The sequence below is a fragment of the Coturnix japonica genome, chromosome 3 (assembly GCF_054131305.1).
Source record: "Coturnix japonica strain WE chromosome 3, WE-NBRP24, whole genome shotgun sequence".
In the NCBI taxonomy this organism is placed as follows: Eukaryota; Metazoa; Chordata; class Aves; order Galliformes; family Phasianidae; genus Coturnix; species Coturnix japonica.
Window position 1 is genome coordinate 103,612,429 of NC_140665.1, and position 14,810 is coordinate 103,627,238.

The 14,810-nt window shown below is 45.0% G+C and overlaps 1 protein-coding gene across 1 annotated transcript; it reads left to right on the forward strand.

The window, feature by feature from the left end:
• The first annotated feature begins 1,044 nt into the window (after positions 1-1,044).
• On the forward strand, positions 1,045-6,826 carry ADGRF4 (adhesion G protein-coupled receptor F4). The gene is made up of 8 exons (XM_015859946.2): positions 1,045-1,223; positions 2,104-2,140; positions 2,268-2,428; positions 2,981-3,265; positions 3,382-4,746; positions 5,453-5,494; positions 5,580-5,639; positions 6,689-6,826. The coding sequence occupies exons 1-8, from the start codon at positions 1,119-1,121 to the stop codon at positions 6,692-6,694; spliced, it is 2,061 nt and encodes a 686-aa protein (XP_015715432.1). The 5' UTR covers positions 1,045-1,118; the 3' UTR covers positions 6,695-6,826.
• Positions 6,827-14,810: the final 7,984 nt, after the last annotated feature.

Genomic DNA, 14,810 nt, shown 5'->3' on the forward strand with positions numbered 1-14,810 from the left:
GCAGGGATGGGGCATCCACAGCCTCCTTGGGCAACTTGTGCCAGTGCATCACCACCCGCTGGGGGAAAAACTTCCTCCTCAGATCCAACCTGAACCTCCCCTGTCTCAGTTTCAAACCATCCCCCCTTGTCCTATCACTGCCCACCCTCACAAACAGCCGTTCCCCCTCCTGTTTATTCGCTCCCTTCAAGTACTGGATGCCCACAATGAGGTCTCCCCGCAGCCTTCTCTTCTCCAAGCTAAACCAGCCCAGTTCCCTCAACCTTCCCTTATATCAGAGCTGCTCCAGCTCTGACCATCTCAGTGGCCTCCTCTGGACCCGCTCCAAGAGCTCCATGTCCTTCCTGTGCTGGGGCCCCCAGGCCTGGACGCAGCACTGCAGATGGGGCCTCAAAAGAGCTGAGCAGAGGGGGACAATCACCTCCCAGTCCCTGCTGGCCACCCCTTTTCAATGCAGCCCAGCACACAGTTGGCCTTCTGGGCTACAAATACACACTGCTGGCTCATGTCCAGTTTCAATTGCTTGTGGCCATTTCTTCTTATTGATGAGTAAGGAAAACTGTTTTCAGTGAGAATTACTAGAATTATTCTTACAGGAAGAGATTTCCTTCGAGACCACTCATGTTTTGCTTTGCCAGAACACAACATGGACAGTTTTTCTCTCGCTTCTCTTTACTTACAAGCGGGGCTGAAACACTGCTGCGCCAAAACACATTTACATGTCTGTACACATGCACAAGCGTGTGCTATACATGCAAAATTCAGAGTTAGAGAATCATAAATCACTACAAATGGGATGTTTAAAGAAATAAGTAACTGTAAAACAAGGCCTTTGTAGACTGGCAGTCATTAACAGCAGGTTTAATGCACATGGTTAGTTATCATTACATAACCATGACTTGGTCATTACTGAGCTAATCTCTGTAACTAGCACTGATTAAATGCACAAGTATCCAGTAAAAAGCAAATAAATGATGAATTTAATGATTAATGATAATATGTGACAACTGAAGAGCACGTTGCATGCAGATGGAGGACAGCCTTTGGAATGGGTTTGGCTGCTTGCTGACTAGCAACCAAGCTATGCTCATAAGTGGGAACAGACGTGGTCATGTGCAATGCCTTTCTTCCAGGAGAAGCGCGGTGACCGCCAGGCGATGGCTGTGAGGGCAGCTCTCTGCCTGCTGCTCTGGGCTGGGATCCTCCCACTCGCTGCTCCTGGGGTGAGTCCGTGAGCGGAGCTGGGCGCTGCTGCCCTGTGTTACAGAGCTCTGTGATGCTTCATTTCAGCGTGGGGAGGGATGGGAGCCACCAACTCACCTGGGTTAACCCAAAACTGAGCCTCAGCTTCCAATGAATGGGGAGCATCTTGTATTTTATGTAAGGACTGATACATCTTTTTGGACTGGGTGCAGTTGGGTCAACATTGTTCTTGTGTAATATCCCACTTCTAATATCTAAATGAAATTTATATTTATTTTGGTATCAGTTCTCTCTACCAGTTACTGCCTCTGTGTTTAGATTTACGGACAGAACACTCCCAGACCTGCTAATTGCCCTGAATAATGCATGCAGAGTTGGTCTCATGTGGTTGTACAAAGCAGACCTGAGCTGGGGAATACAGATCTCTTCCAAGGGCTGATGAGGATTGGTGGAAACACAAAACATATTTCTCTCCAGATTTTTAAGAGGGTGTTCTTTCAGTGCAAACACCTGCAGGCAAGGAATTTTAGAGGCATGCGTGGCCTTGCTAATTACCTCAGTACTGTCACTTCAATAGAAGGGGGCAGCTGAAGGCTTTCCATAGGAACAGTTGTTAGCAGAGAGTTCTGAACAGCCTGTGTTGCAAAGGCCCACAGTGCTCATCCAGCTCCAACCCCCTGCTGTGTGCAGGGTCACCAACCAGCAGCCCAGGCTGCCCAGAGCCACATCCAGCCCTTCACATGGGATGAAGGGCTCTGAACCCTCTATCCCATACCTTGAGAAGTCTGCACATCAGAGATACCATTTTGCATATGAAGCCTCACTCCTTGTTTATTCCAAGTGCTCATCTTTTCCTTATCTTCACATTTGACCAACAGTCCACTTTGTGTTATTTTTCAGGTCCTCAGTAATGGGTCCAAGGCTGGTGACCTGCAAGGTACAGTGAGTAACTGTGTTGTCTCCATTTCTTTTTAACTGTCATCCATTATCAGTGATCCTGATACCTCATGGAATGTGCCATGCTGTCTTACACAGCAGAAATGTCTGCTTGATTTGTTTTCCAGATGGGTGTAGGGATCTGATTCCCTGTGAAGACAGCGGAACTCTCTGCATTCAGGCCTGTTCTCCCTCCTTCCATGGGGAGAAAAGCTTTGTCTGCAAAGACAGAACGTGGCGAATGTTCACAGATGCCTGTACAAATCTGGACGTGCAGTCACTTTTTCAGGTAGTGTAACTGCTATGCATCCACTTTGGCCTGTGGCCATAAACGTGCACCACTCTCACCCAACCTTTGTGTCTTGAGCAAAGGGAAGAAGATGGGATTCTAGAACAGAGATTCCTGCAGTAAAAAGCCTTTTTGTTGTTTAAAATTAAGTAATGGGAAATGATTTTGGGAAATTCCTGACACAGTTCAGAAATGAAGTTGCCTTCTTCACTTTGTGAATGTCTTGGTTTAGATTGTGGAGAGCAAAGATAGGCTGGGATGAAGCTGAGCAAAGAGCAGTGCGGAGGTCCATAATGGTTAGATGATCCATGGTAAATTCTTCTCCAACTACAAAAAGCACATTTTTTTCTAAGTCACTTGAAGAATGAAACATTACTTTCAGTTCTCCCCCTTCCTTCACGTGCATTCTGCAACCAAGACGTGTCTCTCAGCAGAGCGCTGATGCTGGAGTCAGGCGTTCCAGCACACTGACTGCACAGTTTGCTGGCTTGCAGCAGTAGTCTCATTTCATCTTGCTCATTAATTGTCTCAAATTTATTTTCCTCCCTCCAGAGGATTTCTAAATGGGAACCCCTTCCAAGCTCAGAAGGTCACGTTGCAGGAGGACGCTTTCCCTTTGTAGGGCCAGGAAAGCCAGCGCATGGGAAGCCTGGGGATGGAGCGAAATATTTTGGTGCTGATGACAGTGGGAGAAGTAACTGTCAAGCAGATTTTTCATGCATCGTCCCAGAGATCTTGTCTTCACCAGCAATTCCAGGAAATATCGCTGATATAGTGGAACTGCTACAGAAGATCTCCTTAATGTTATTAGAGGACGTCAATAGAGGAAAAATGCAGGTATTTACTTTGAATTAAAGCCTTCAATTTAAATGAGCCTTTTTAGAGACTGTGCCAGTGGAATAATATAATTGGTTTATTTAACTTCAGCTGTAACTTATTTGTCTTTGTTTCAGAGTTTCAGCAAGATAGCAAATCACATTCTGAACAGCTCAGTTATTTCCAATTGGGCTTTTGTAAAGGACAAAAATGCCAGTTCAACGTTACTGGACTCAGTGAACCTGTTTGCTGGCAAACTTCTTCTAAGGAACGGATCGGAAAATATTCAGGAACGCTTCATCTCTACAAAAGGCTTCAGCATACATCAAAATGCTTCAGGGAAGAGCTTTGATTTTTCTATGGAGCTGAATCAGACAAACACTGTCAGTGGGCACGTGGTCATTCCAGAAGAAGAACTTCAGAAGTTACCAAAGACTTCCAAAGCGATCAGCATTGCGTTTCCCACACTTGGAGCCATTATGGAAGCCAGCCATCTGGACCCTGTTTCTGTGAATGGGATGGTTTTATCCGTGTCCCTTCCAGAAGAGCTTCAGCATATCTTACTTACCTTTGAAAAGGTGAATAAGCTGGAGAATGTTGGGGCTCAGTGTGTTGGATGGCACTCGACTGAGAGGAGGTGGGATCACAAGGCGTGCAAGATGAAGTCCAACAACATCAGCAGTGTTGTCTGCATGTGCAAGCACCGCCGCCGCACCTTCAGGTCCTTCTCCATCCTGATGTCCCCCACCTTGCTGAGAAACGCAGTGCTGGATTACATTACGTGTGTGGGGTTAGGCCTTTCTATTTTCAGCTTGATTCTGTGCCTGGTCATCGAGACCACTGTCTGGCATCACGTTACGAGAACTGAAATCACCTACATGCGCCATTTTTGTTTGGTGAACATTGCCATGTCGCTTCTCATTGCTGATATTTTGTTCATCGTGGCAGCTGTTGTGCATAACGCAGCCCTGAACTACCGCCTGTGTGTGGCAGCCACTTTCTTCCTTCACTTGTTCTACCTTGCCTTGTTCTTTTGGATGTTTACCCTGGGTCTCTTAATTCTCTATGGATTGCTGTTAGTTTTTTTTAAGATAACAAGATCAGTATTCATAGTTACGGCGTTCCTTATTGGATATGGATGTCCATTAGTCATTGCTGTCCTCACTGTCATTATTACTGAACCAAAGAATGGATACTTAAGGAGCGGAGCCTGCTGGCTCAATTGGTACGAGACTAAAGCCCTTCTGGCCTTTGCTGTACCTGCTCTGAGCATCGTTGCAGTGAATCTGGCTGTGGTGGTGGTGGTTGTGGTGAAGACTCCAAGACCCTCTATTGGAGAAAGCTGCAAGTCACACGATCTGAGCAACATGATCCGAATTAGCAAAAATGTTGCCCTTCTGACGCCTCTGCTGGGCCTCACCTGGGGGTTTGGGTTAGCAACGGTGGTTGACAGTCACTCTCTGGCATTCCACGTTACCTTCGCCCTCCTTAATGCCTTCCAGGTAAACTCAGTGAGTTTGAGCATTGGGTGAAATAATTTATGTTAGACATTAACTGGAGTATTTCATGTTCAATAGATGCAAAGATCATCTCTATCGATTTACAAATACAGGGAATGCTCACTTAGACATTAAGGGTGGTTCCATACGTTACTTAAAGCTCGCTATTGCCTGACATACTCTTCTGTATCCAGACTGTCTTGGCTGCTCTTGGCTGATGCTGCAATTAAGTACATAGGAAAGGTTGTGGTATGTAACCCATCAGTTCAGTTTGTAATTAGAATCAGCATGGATTATATATGTATTCTTGGCATTCCTGGATAGTCTGTGTGATCTGGGAGAAAAAATCTCATTTTTTCTTAACTCTAAGACTGGTGAGGTGCTGGAATGGCTGTGCAGAGAGGCTGTGGATGCCCCGTCCATCCCTGGAGCTGTTCAAGGCCAGGTTGGATGGGGCCCTGGGCAGCCTGGGCTGGTATCAATGTGGAGGTTGGTGGCCCTGCCTGTGGTGGGGGGTTGGAGCTTCGTGATCCTTGAGGTCCCTTCCAGACCAAGCCATTCCATGTTCAATGCTGCAACCTACGCCATAGGTGATGAGATCTTTTACACACTCAAAGGCATTATTGTAGTTATGCTAGTGGAAATAGAAATATTTGAGATACAACATGTGGCTATGCTGGCTTTGATGACTGTTTTTGCTATGTTTCAGGGATTCTTCATTCTGTTGTTTGGGACACTTCTGGACAGAAAGGTACTTGGGGCATTTCCTGGAATGCGTTAATATTTTCTATATCCATAAAGAGCAACCTCTGATTTCTGTTGTTTTTAATGTACAGACCAGAGAAGCCTTAAGGAAGAACTGCCTTTCATCAAAGCGGGAGTGCAGCCTAGCAAAGGTGATGTGTTGTTTCTGTTGTTGTTGTTTTGTTTGTTCTCTTTTGTGGCTTAATTTACAATTTTTACCAACTTGCTCACTCATAAATGGAAGGAATTTTATGAATATGGAGGTACTGAATGGGAGAGGTGGCAATCTGGGACTGCTACGTAAACTATTGTTGCTGTTACAAAACTACAAGTATTATTTTATTCTTATTTCTTCCCTGATCGATATCAAAGCCATTTAGAAAGAGAATGCATGACTTCTCCCTTCAGTACAACAGGCCTCCTTTAACCATAAGGTTACTGACTGAATGAGATGCAGAATTGGGATCCCCAAATTCCCACATAGTGACCCCATTGTGCTCCTCACAGAAGTACTGCAGGGTGGCAGCAGGGCTGTTTGAGCATGTTGGGAGGGCTGGTCTGCTTCCAGCTGAATGTCAGCTCAGGATGGAAGGCACTCAGAGCTCAGCCAGCACATTAGGCACTCATCAAAGTTAATACGAGGGCAGTTTGATTGAAGGAACCTTTGTTAAATGATTGCTTCTGTAACCAAGGCTCCATGGTTTGATGTTGTGTTTCCAGAAGGGAATCCCCTTTAGTTCTCAGCCATTGTCTGCAGTGCTCCTCCTATCCACCAAAACACTGTCACTTCAGCTTGAACTTGCTCACACAGTTTCCCTTGCTTCTCTCTATTCAGTCAGTCCTGATTGTAGTCTTGAAGGCTGTGATGGCTTTCAGTGACAGTGTGTTCAGATGTACCTGGTGGGGAAGAACAGCAGAAAGAAGGCTAATCCTTTCTTGGTGCTGCCCTTGTGCTCGAGTTTGCTCTGTGTGAGAGAGGCCGGCTGTGCAACTTCTGACTTCTCCGCATCCTTCCTCTCCCACGTTGTCTGTGGTAGCGTCCAACTTTGCTGTCATGTGCTAAGTTTAAGTACAACCCAGGCCATTTTATGATTGTCCACTGTGGTGCTTCAAGCAGGAGCTGCTTTAGGACCCTTCCAGCAGTGGGCCCCCCCTGCATGTTGTTGTGCCGTACATGACCCACTGCTATCCTCTCTCCTAGGCCTAGCAGCAGCTGTCTGCGCACATCTGAGCACAGTGAGAGGAGAAGGAGCTGTGGTACAGAAGCTGTGGATTGAGGGCAGCCAGGAGTGCACACAGCAGTGTCCCAGAGCACGGCCACAGGACGTGTCACAAACACCAGAGGAGAAAAGGCCCCAGAGCTGCTGTTGGCAGCAAGAAGCCGTTGGTGCTGCTACAGCCCTTGGGGGAAACGTTGCCTTCCACCTGTGTGAAAACTGCTGTGAGGAGAGTTTGTCCCTGTTTGCCATTGCAGTGCTTCAGGACTTCACGTCAGTGCAATAAGGAGCTGCACAGCGTGTGGGGCTGTTCTACAGACATTTCATTGTTAACATGAAGTACAAATACTGAGCATTATCTGTTGATGTTGTCTGTCCTTTCATGCATGCTGTTCTATGGGGTGGCACCGTCAGACACCAGTCTGTGCTCCTGGAGGTGGGGTGAGTGTGGCCCTGCTCCTGCACTGCTCTGCTCTCCATCCCGTGCCATGTGCCAGAGGAGCTGCACTGAACGGCTCAGCACAGAGTTACAGACTTCTCGTTCTTTCTCCAGTCCTACAGCAGCTGACAGATGAGGAGAGAGGAGCACTCAGCATTGAGTTTCCTGCCCTCCTCAGATGTGGGGGAGCACAGTCTGAATATACGTCAGAGCTGCTGTGGAGATGGAGGTCTCCTCGTTACCTGCCCTGCACTGACTGAGGAGCAGTTTGTCCATGGACGATGGTGTATCTGTTTTTACAGGGAGGTCAACCCTTGGTCTGGGAAACCCTTCCAAATGAAACCTTGGATAGAAATGTCGGTTCTTGTCAGGACAAATCGATGCTCTCAAAGTACAGATTTTCTCACTGTTTATAGTACATTGTTCCTATCCTCCTTTAGAATCAAAGAATCACTCAATGGCCTGGGTTGAAAGTGACCACAGTGCTCATCCAGTTCCAGCCCCCTGCCATGTGCAGGGTCACCAGCCAGCAACCCAGGCTGCCCAGAGCCACCTTTACACGCTTCACCAATGCGTGTAAACAAAATGGCCTTTATAATTAGCTCATATTATTCAAATCAGAAATCTCTCTTCCCCCTTTAGCTTCTACAGAGGTAATTCTTCATCCATGTTTGGAATTTAATTCTCTAATTGACGTGATGCTGGCTTACATCATCAGCATCCCTGTACTGAAGAGTGAGAAACTATCCCGGCAGTGGATCTGTGGGTGCAGCACATGTGGTCCATACATGGGACACCCTCAGTGTGATGGGATGCTGTGGCAGAGGAGATGGTGATGGGGAGAGCAGAGCTCTGAGCTGGGCTGTGAGACAACTCTTCTTGTCCCCAGGACTTGCTGCTTCGCATTTCCACTCCTATCTTCTCTCTGCCTAGACCCTAGGCTTATAGCAAGAGGCCATCCCTGCGTGCTGAAGAGCTATGATTAAATGGATATAAAATTGGACTCCTGTGCCTGTGATAATGTAAACTCAAAAAGACTCTTGCCCTGAAGTCCACTTCGCAGTGTCAAGCAGCATCTTCTGTTCTTGGCACTTCTCAAAGTGGTTAGAGCTTTCTTTCTTCCCCTTTCCCTGCTCCTTCAGGTTCCATGCATACAGAGCTGTGTGGTGCATTTAGGAATGCCTGTTTTCCGTGACCCTTCTTTTCAGGATGGCATCTAACTTGGAAGGCATTGTTCTGTTTGTTTGTCTTACTATTACAAATGAAATATCATTACTGATGATCTGGGATGAATCCAGAAATACTCCACTGGTGTCAGCAGCTAATCCTGACTTCTGTTGACACCTGAGAGCAGAAGTGGACCTGGAGCACCACTCACATGCCTCATTCACAACAGATCCATAGCACTGGTGTGTGTCTGAGCAATCATTATCCCCACTATCAATATGCACTTCTTCTGGTTAACGACACTCATGAGATCTTTTTTCTGTTATGGAGTGGCTGACAATCACTCCCATGGCTGGGATGATTGGCTTGGGAGCTCTGCAGCAGCCTGGGTTTCCTGCTCGGCCTCCTGCAGTACTGCAAAAAGTCATCTTAATCTCTGGCACTGGAAGAGGTACCACAGAAAATACCTCTTTATCTCCTGTGCTGCCAGCTAAGTGCTTCTCTTCATAATAGGAATAGGTTGGTAGAACAGAAGATTCTGACCTTTTTATCAGTAAGATGTCAAGCTACTTGACTATAATGTGTGTCAGTATCTGCACAAGGATCTACTGAAGATCTGAATCATAGTATCATAGAATTGCTCGGGTTGGAAAAGATCTTAAAGATCTTTGAGTCCAACCCCAACCATCCTACCCTGACTAACAGCCCTCCGCTCAATCACGGCCCTGAGCACCACATCCTGCACACCATGCTTGGAAGGATCTGCCCCAGGGGAGGTGACCCACAGCTTCACAGCTGCTGCAACAGGACAGTTGTGAGGGAAATGTTACCCATGGAGTCCAACCTTCAATGCGCTCACACCCATTGGTTGCTATCTGTAAACATTCCCAAGCATCCATTAATTCCAATGGGTGCCATTCATTCCTCGTGGAGGAATTCAGTTCCACCCTTTTGCTCCACCTTCACTCCTATATCAGATGCCATTCTGTCCGCCATCTGTCACACAGCTACAGCAAGGAATGGAGTATTGGTGGGAAGGTTCAACCTCTGCTGCCATCCCACCAACATCAGCCTGTGACATGGTGAACTGACAATGAAATAGGAGGCATTACTTTGTGGCAGCCCTCATATTTGAAGCAAGTTCTGACTGAATAATGTTCCTTCCAATCCAAACCATTCCATGTTTCTACAGTCTGGTGCTGCCGTGTGAGCTGAACACCTTAGGAAATGGGCAGCCTGTCTCTTGGATGAGCAGAGAGGACATTGCTCACCCTGTGGTGTTGTTCTTGTGTAACACCAGATGTGACTTATGGGTGTGGAGACCATCCCTGTGGTAATTAAAAGTTTGAGCCTCTTGCATGACCTTGATAGAAGCTATTTTTAAAGTCAAAGTCATCTTGCTCGGCACATTCACACTTTCTTTTTCCTGAGCAGACAGCCACCAAAGGTGCAAATATAATGGATTCTGTCATCCTAATGTCATAGATTTCCCCTGTTTCATCAGTGTTAGCACAGAGCCTTGGGGAATCTGCAGCGTGAGCTCTGAGATCGGCCTCCCCACCTCAGCTATCAGCCAACATCATCTGCACAGAGGAAATGCAAAAAGTACATTTTCTAAGCTACAGAAATACGTATTGGGTGGGGTAGCAGCCCTTCCCTTCCCCTTTGCTGAGCAGATCCTCAACCAAACCATCAGGATTTTCACCACTGCGCAGACTTAGAGCATGTCCATGCGGTAGTCCCATGGAACTGTGTTTGTCTGCTGGTTTCAGGGCATGGGCAGGGGGAGGGAAGGGAAGGAAAGAACTGCCGGGGGTATTTACACAAGGATGCCTGCTGCTCGTGGGTACCATTTTGTTAGTCTTAGTGTGGGTGCTGTTTAATACCAGACTTGTGACTTTTCTTTCCGTTAGTTAATTGAGTATTGAAACTTCAGGATATGACAGAACAGAGGGGTTGACTGAAATTCTGTGGATTTTCATGAAATCAGTGTGGGATTTTGTCACTTGAGGAGTACAGTAGGCTCTGAGTTAGTGAATGTAAGACCAATAGCAAATGCCACCTCCAGTTCTGCTCCCTACACTATGCACGGTTATGAGCAGAGGTTGAGAAGGCCAATTGTTCCTCTCTTGTTCCTCTCTTGTTCCTCTCTTGTTCTGCTTTTCCCTGCTGACATCTCTATTAGTTTCAGGCCATTCTTATGTGGAATTTGATGCCTGCATGAATGAAGGCTTAGTTCAGATTTAGCCAATGCTTGTCCAAACTGAACAAATTGGGATCGTCTCTAATTAGTCCTACACCTTTCCAGCACTGACACGTTGTTCTCCCTTTATATGGAAAGATGTGACTTTGCTGATTTTCCTTTGGAGTTAAATGTACAAATAACCCTCCATCTTACATTATTTTCTAGGGTTTTCTGTGCTATTTCAGATGTTATGAAGTCCTTCTCTTTGGGGTGTGTGCTCTGACGTCGGCTGTGATCACATATCAAGGAAAAATGTTAAAAAAATTATCCAGGGAAACCAATGGAGACACCATTTAGTCTTCACATATTCGTGCATGATCTCTCACCTCTGCCATTGTGGTCAATGGCTCCATCAGCTGAACATTTAACGCTGTGGGGTTCGCACAGCCACGTTCTGTATAGGAGGAATTACAAGTGTTTGTTTTCTTCTGAAATACGCAGTGAGGTGTCTTTCCTATTATTATCCCATTTCTCCTCAGGGAGAATGTCCTTTGACTTGATTAAATTAACGTTCCTGAGGCAACGTTTCAGATTGTGGGCTTTTCTCAGAAAAATCCTCCACGTGTACTGATCATCCTGAACTTCAGCATAAATTGGGCATGCACTAATTTTGCTGATAAATTGTTAATTGAACATTGCTTTAGTTTGCTTAGCAAAACCAAGAATACCAGAGTGCAGTCATAAGGGTGCAGAGAAAGTATCTCCTTCTGTAGTATTCTCCTGTGGAAATGGAGAGATGGTTCAGCTGTATTTCAGGGCTCCAGAAACCTCAAGGAGGTTGAAGAGGGAGGGTTCTGCAGCACATGCTAGTACTCAGAAGCAGTATGGCATCAGCACACAATCTTCCTATTACCTTTTGTGTGGGGTTTGCATGCTGCCCACTTTTCTCCTTGATGGCATTGCTTTGCAACCTTGATCCAAACCACAAAGATGAGTTCATATTTTCCATCTTAGCTTCTCAGGAGTGGAGGAAAATGCTCTATCCCCTGAATGCTTGATTCAAATGTGGTTTTATTCCTCTCTTTGCAGCAGTTTTGTAATTCTAGCTCTAAGCTTCACTTAGGGGAAATAAGCTTTAATAGAAAACTTATTAGTTCTTGTTTCAAGGAGAAATTCCCAACATGCCATTCCAGACTGATTGATCTGCATTCCCAATTTGTACTGGGTTTTGTGTAACAGAGAGAATTTGTTCATGTCTTCTTTCTTTTTCACTCCAAACTTTACTGGGAAAATATGTGGGTTTTTTTTTGAGAAGGGCTGTGACTTTGGACCCACATATTTGCCTGCAGACACACGGTACATATATAACGTGTGCCCGGTACCCTTACAATAACCTAAGAAAGTTAATCAGTGGCTGGTTAGCATGTGAGTCTGTGCCATTAAACACCAGAATCTTTGCTTCAGTATGGGTCTGTTAAAGGATTCATTCTCAGAGTCAGGACAGCTCCAGCCGGCCTTCCAGTAATTAGTATTTTCTCATCCTACACCTATCAGAGAATTCTATCTTGAAATGGCGTGTTTGCAATTACAAAACATTATTTGCTAAAGCATATTCTGCTTCTTGGATGGGCTTTATTTGGGGTTCCTTTTAGTGTTATAATTTTGACCCTCTGCTCACACCCCAGGAGAATTTGCAACATGAATGTGTCACTGTTTAGAGACAGAGATTATGAGCAGCAGTGGATTTCAAATAAATAAGCAGACTTCTTCTGAACACTGGGAATTGTTAAGATGGAGGTTATTCCACCATCATGGGTTTGCATGTTTCTAGAGCTTTTATTCCTTTAGGAAGAAAATATTTTTAGAGGGTAGCACTAAAAGTTACACGTTTTACTGGAGCTTTACTCAGTTGTGATGTGGGACTTGAGGCCATCACAGTGTGAAGACTGTAAAATTAATCCACTGAGTGGAGAGGGCCCCCTTGTTGGAACAGAAGTGTTCTCTGTCCTTCTGACAGTATTCTACAATACTACAGTACACTGCAGTGAGAAACAAACCAAAGAAGGGCTTGGACAAAAGAACAGAGGGTTCTTGTTGACTTTCAGAACATCAGACTAGGCTTAGCTATTTAGCTTGGCTGTGATTTCTGGTTGCATCTTCATCTGTCCTTTCTGCCATAGCTCAGTGCTCTTTGGTCTACATCTGTTAGTACCTGTGAGTGTCTTTCATAGAATCTTAGACTGGTTTGGGCTGGAAGGGATCTTAAAGAGCATCCGGTTCCACTGCCCTGTAAAAGAGCAAATACACCTCCTGCTAGGCCAGGACACCCAAAGCCACATCCAGGCTGACACACTTTATTGTCTACGGATGTTAAATATAAGAAGAATGGAATGGGCTGCCCAGGGAGGTGGTTGAGTCCCCATCCCTGATGTGTTTAACAGCCCTTTGGATGTGGTGCTCAGGGCCGTGATTGAGTGGAGGGCTGTTAGTTAGGGTAGGATGGTTGGGTTGGGGTTGGACTCCATGATCTTTAATGTCTTTTCCAACCTGAGCAATTCCATGATTCTAAGAAGATGCCACACTTTCTAGCAATTAAATGATAAAATCACTGTTGAAATTGCTGGAGGGTGTTTGCTTTTGAATCCAGAAGGAATTTTTCCATCAAAGAAAACATTTAAAAGGCTGATTTATTTGATTTCATTTGGGGAAGGAGTGAATCCAAATGAAGAGCAAGGTCAGGATCCCAACAGGCAGTTTCGTGTTTCAATTCCAGCAGGGGCTGAACTTGGGTTACTACCATGAGGATAATTGCTGCCAACAAAAGTGTTGGAATGCTTCTTTAAACTCACCTTATGAAGCAGAGCAATTTGCAATTCAAGTTGACACACATCTGCCAAATACTGTTCCCTACTCTTTGGTCTCTACTATAACTCAATATCCATTTAAAAAGTGCTTGCTCTATTTAGACAAGTAGCCCCTGTTTTTGTGGTGGTTACATCAGCATTTAAATGGCACATGCTCTGCTTTTATAAACAGATATAGTTACATTATATAGACATAAAACAGGGGGAGCAAGGAACGTGAGAACCCACTGAGTTTGACTCTGCCCCTGCTCTTCGAAAACCATTTCACTGGATGCTGGTGGATGTTTGGTGTCAGCCTCTTGGTGGAAATGCTCCCTCCATTTCCTTCTTGTCTTCTCTAGCACAGGCAGGAGGGAAATATTTTCACTTTTCTACACAGTTTGGCACTGTTTAGGGATTTGTCTTGAATAGTTTCAATTTCAGATTAAACAACTTTAATTTTTTTTTTTTTAATTTAAATTTTAATATCTTGTATTTTTTTCATAGCTCTGCCTGTTTAGTTGCCTTTTCTTCCAGACTTCAGTGGATGCATCTCTCATTTCATGTGTGGGGTCTACATAGATTTATGAGGCTATCAACAGAAATAGGGTCTACCAGCCTACCGACCTAAATAGGTGATACACATGGTTTGTCAGCCAGTGGTGGTTTTACTTTGATTTTAATGCAAATCAAACGCAAACAAGTCACCATTTTTTTTCCCCCACAAGAAGCAGAATTGGTGAAGCTCGATTTCACATTGTCTGTCCCTAAATGCACATCTTCCCTTTTCCTCCTAAATCAACCTTGTTGTCTTTTGCCATTGCTTCTTAACATCAGTGAGCACTGAAAGAGGAATACTGTACACAGAAGTATGGGAGTTTCTGTTGCTCGAGGAGTTCAGTGTCTCAAGCATTAACCATGGCTGATACCCACAGTGACCTCCATCCATCAATAGGACTATCAGTGATAATTCTGCTTTCTTTCCTGGGACTTGTGGTCCCCATCCCTTTTATCTGCTCCTGCTGATTCTTGAAAACACTGAAAGGGTTTCAAATCAGAGATTTCCATTAATTTCTGTGTTGGTTGGGATTAATAAATGAGGAAAATCTGTGTGATTCTGTGTGTGGAACCTGGGCAGTCTTTGTTTTCTGAAGAATCCAAGTAGCGAGCTCAGCAACCTAATGGTCATTCAGTTTCCTGAAGTGATGTATATTCTCAGGGCTAAAGAAATTAAAAATGAGTAGAAATTCTTATTTCAAAATGTCAGGATTTTTTTCCCCATTTCTTTCCTGTTGACCCTATTTCCTCTTTGGAATGCTTCCGTGAGAAACGTGTTGTATTCTCTTTATTTGTCTCATCCTTAAGTACAAAAGGTGTTCAGAGTGATGAAATATTAAGTAACTCTGCTTGCTTTGTTCCTGGCATGTCTGTCTCCTTGTGAGACCAGGGGCCATGAGCTGAAACCAGAGGAC

Bases quoted from the DNA above. Each gene is read 5' to 3' on its own strand.
- ADGRF4 (XM_015859946.2), top strand. From the start codon at position 1,119: ATGCCTTTCTTCCAGGAGAAGCGCGGTGACCGCCAGGCGATGGCTGTG. The intron at 2,141-2,267 runs GTACAGTGAGTA...TTTGTTTTCCAG, and splicing joins CAAGGCTGGTGACCTGCAAG to ATGGGTGTAGGGATCTGATT. The intron at 3,266-3,381 runs GTATTTACTTTG...TCTTTGTTTCAG, and splicing joins TCAATAGAGGAAAAATGCAG to AGTTTCAGCAAGATAGCAAA.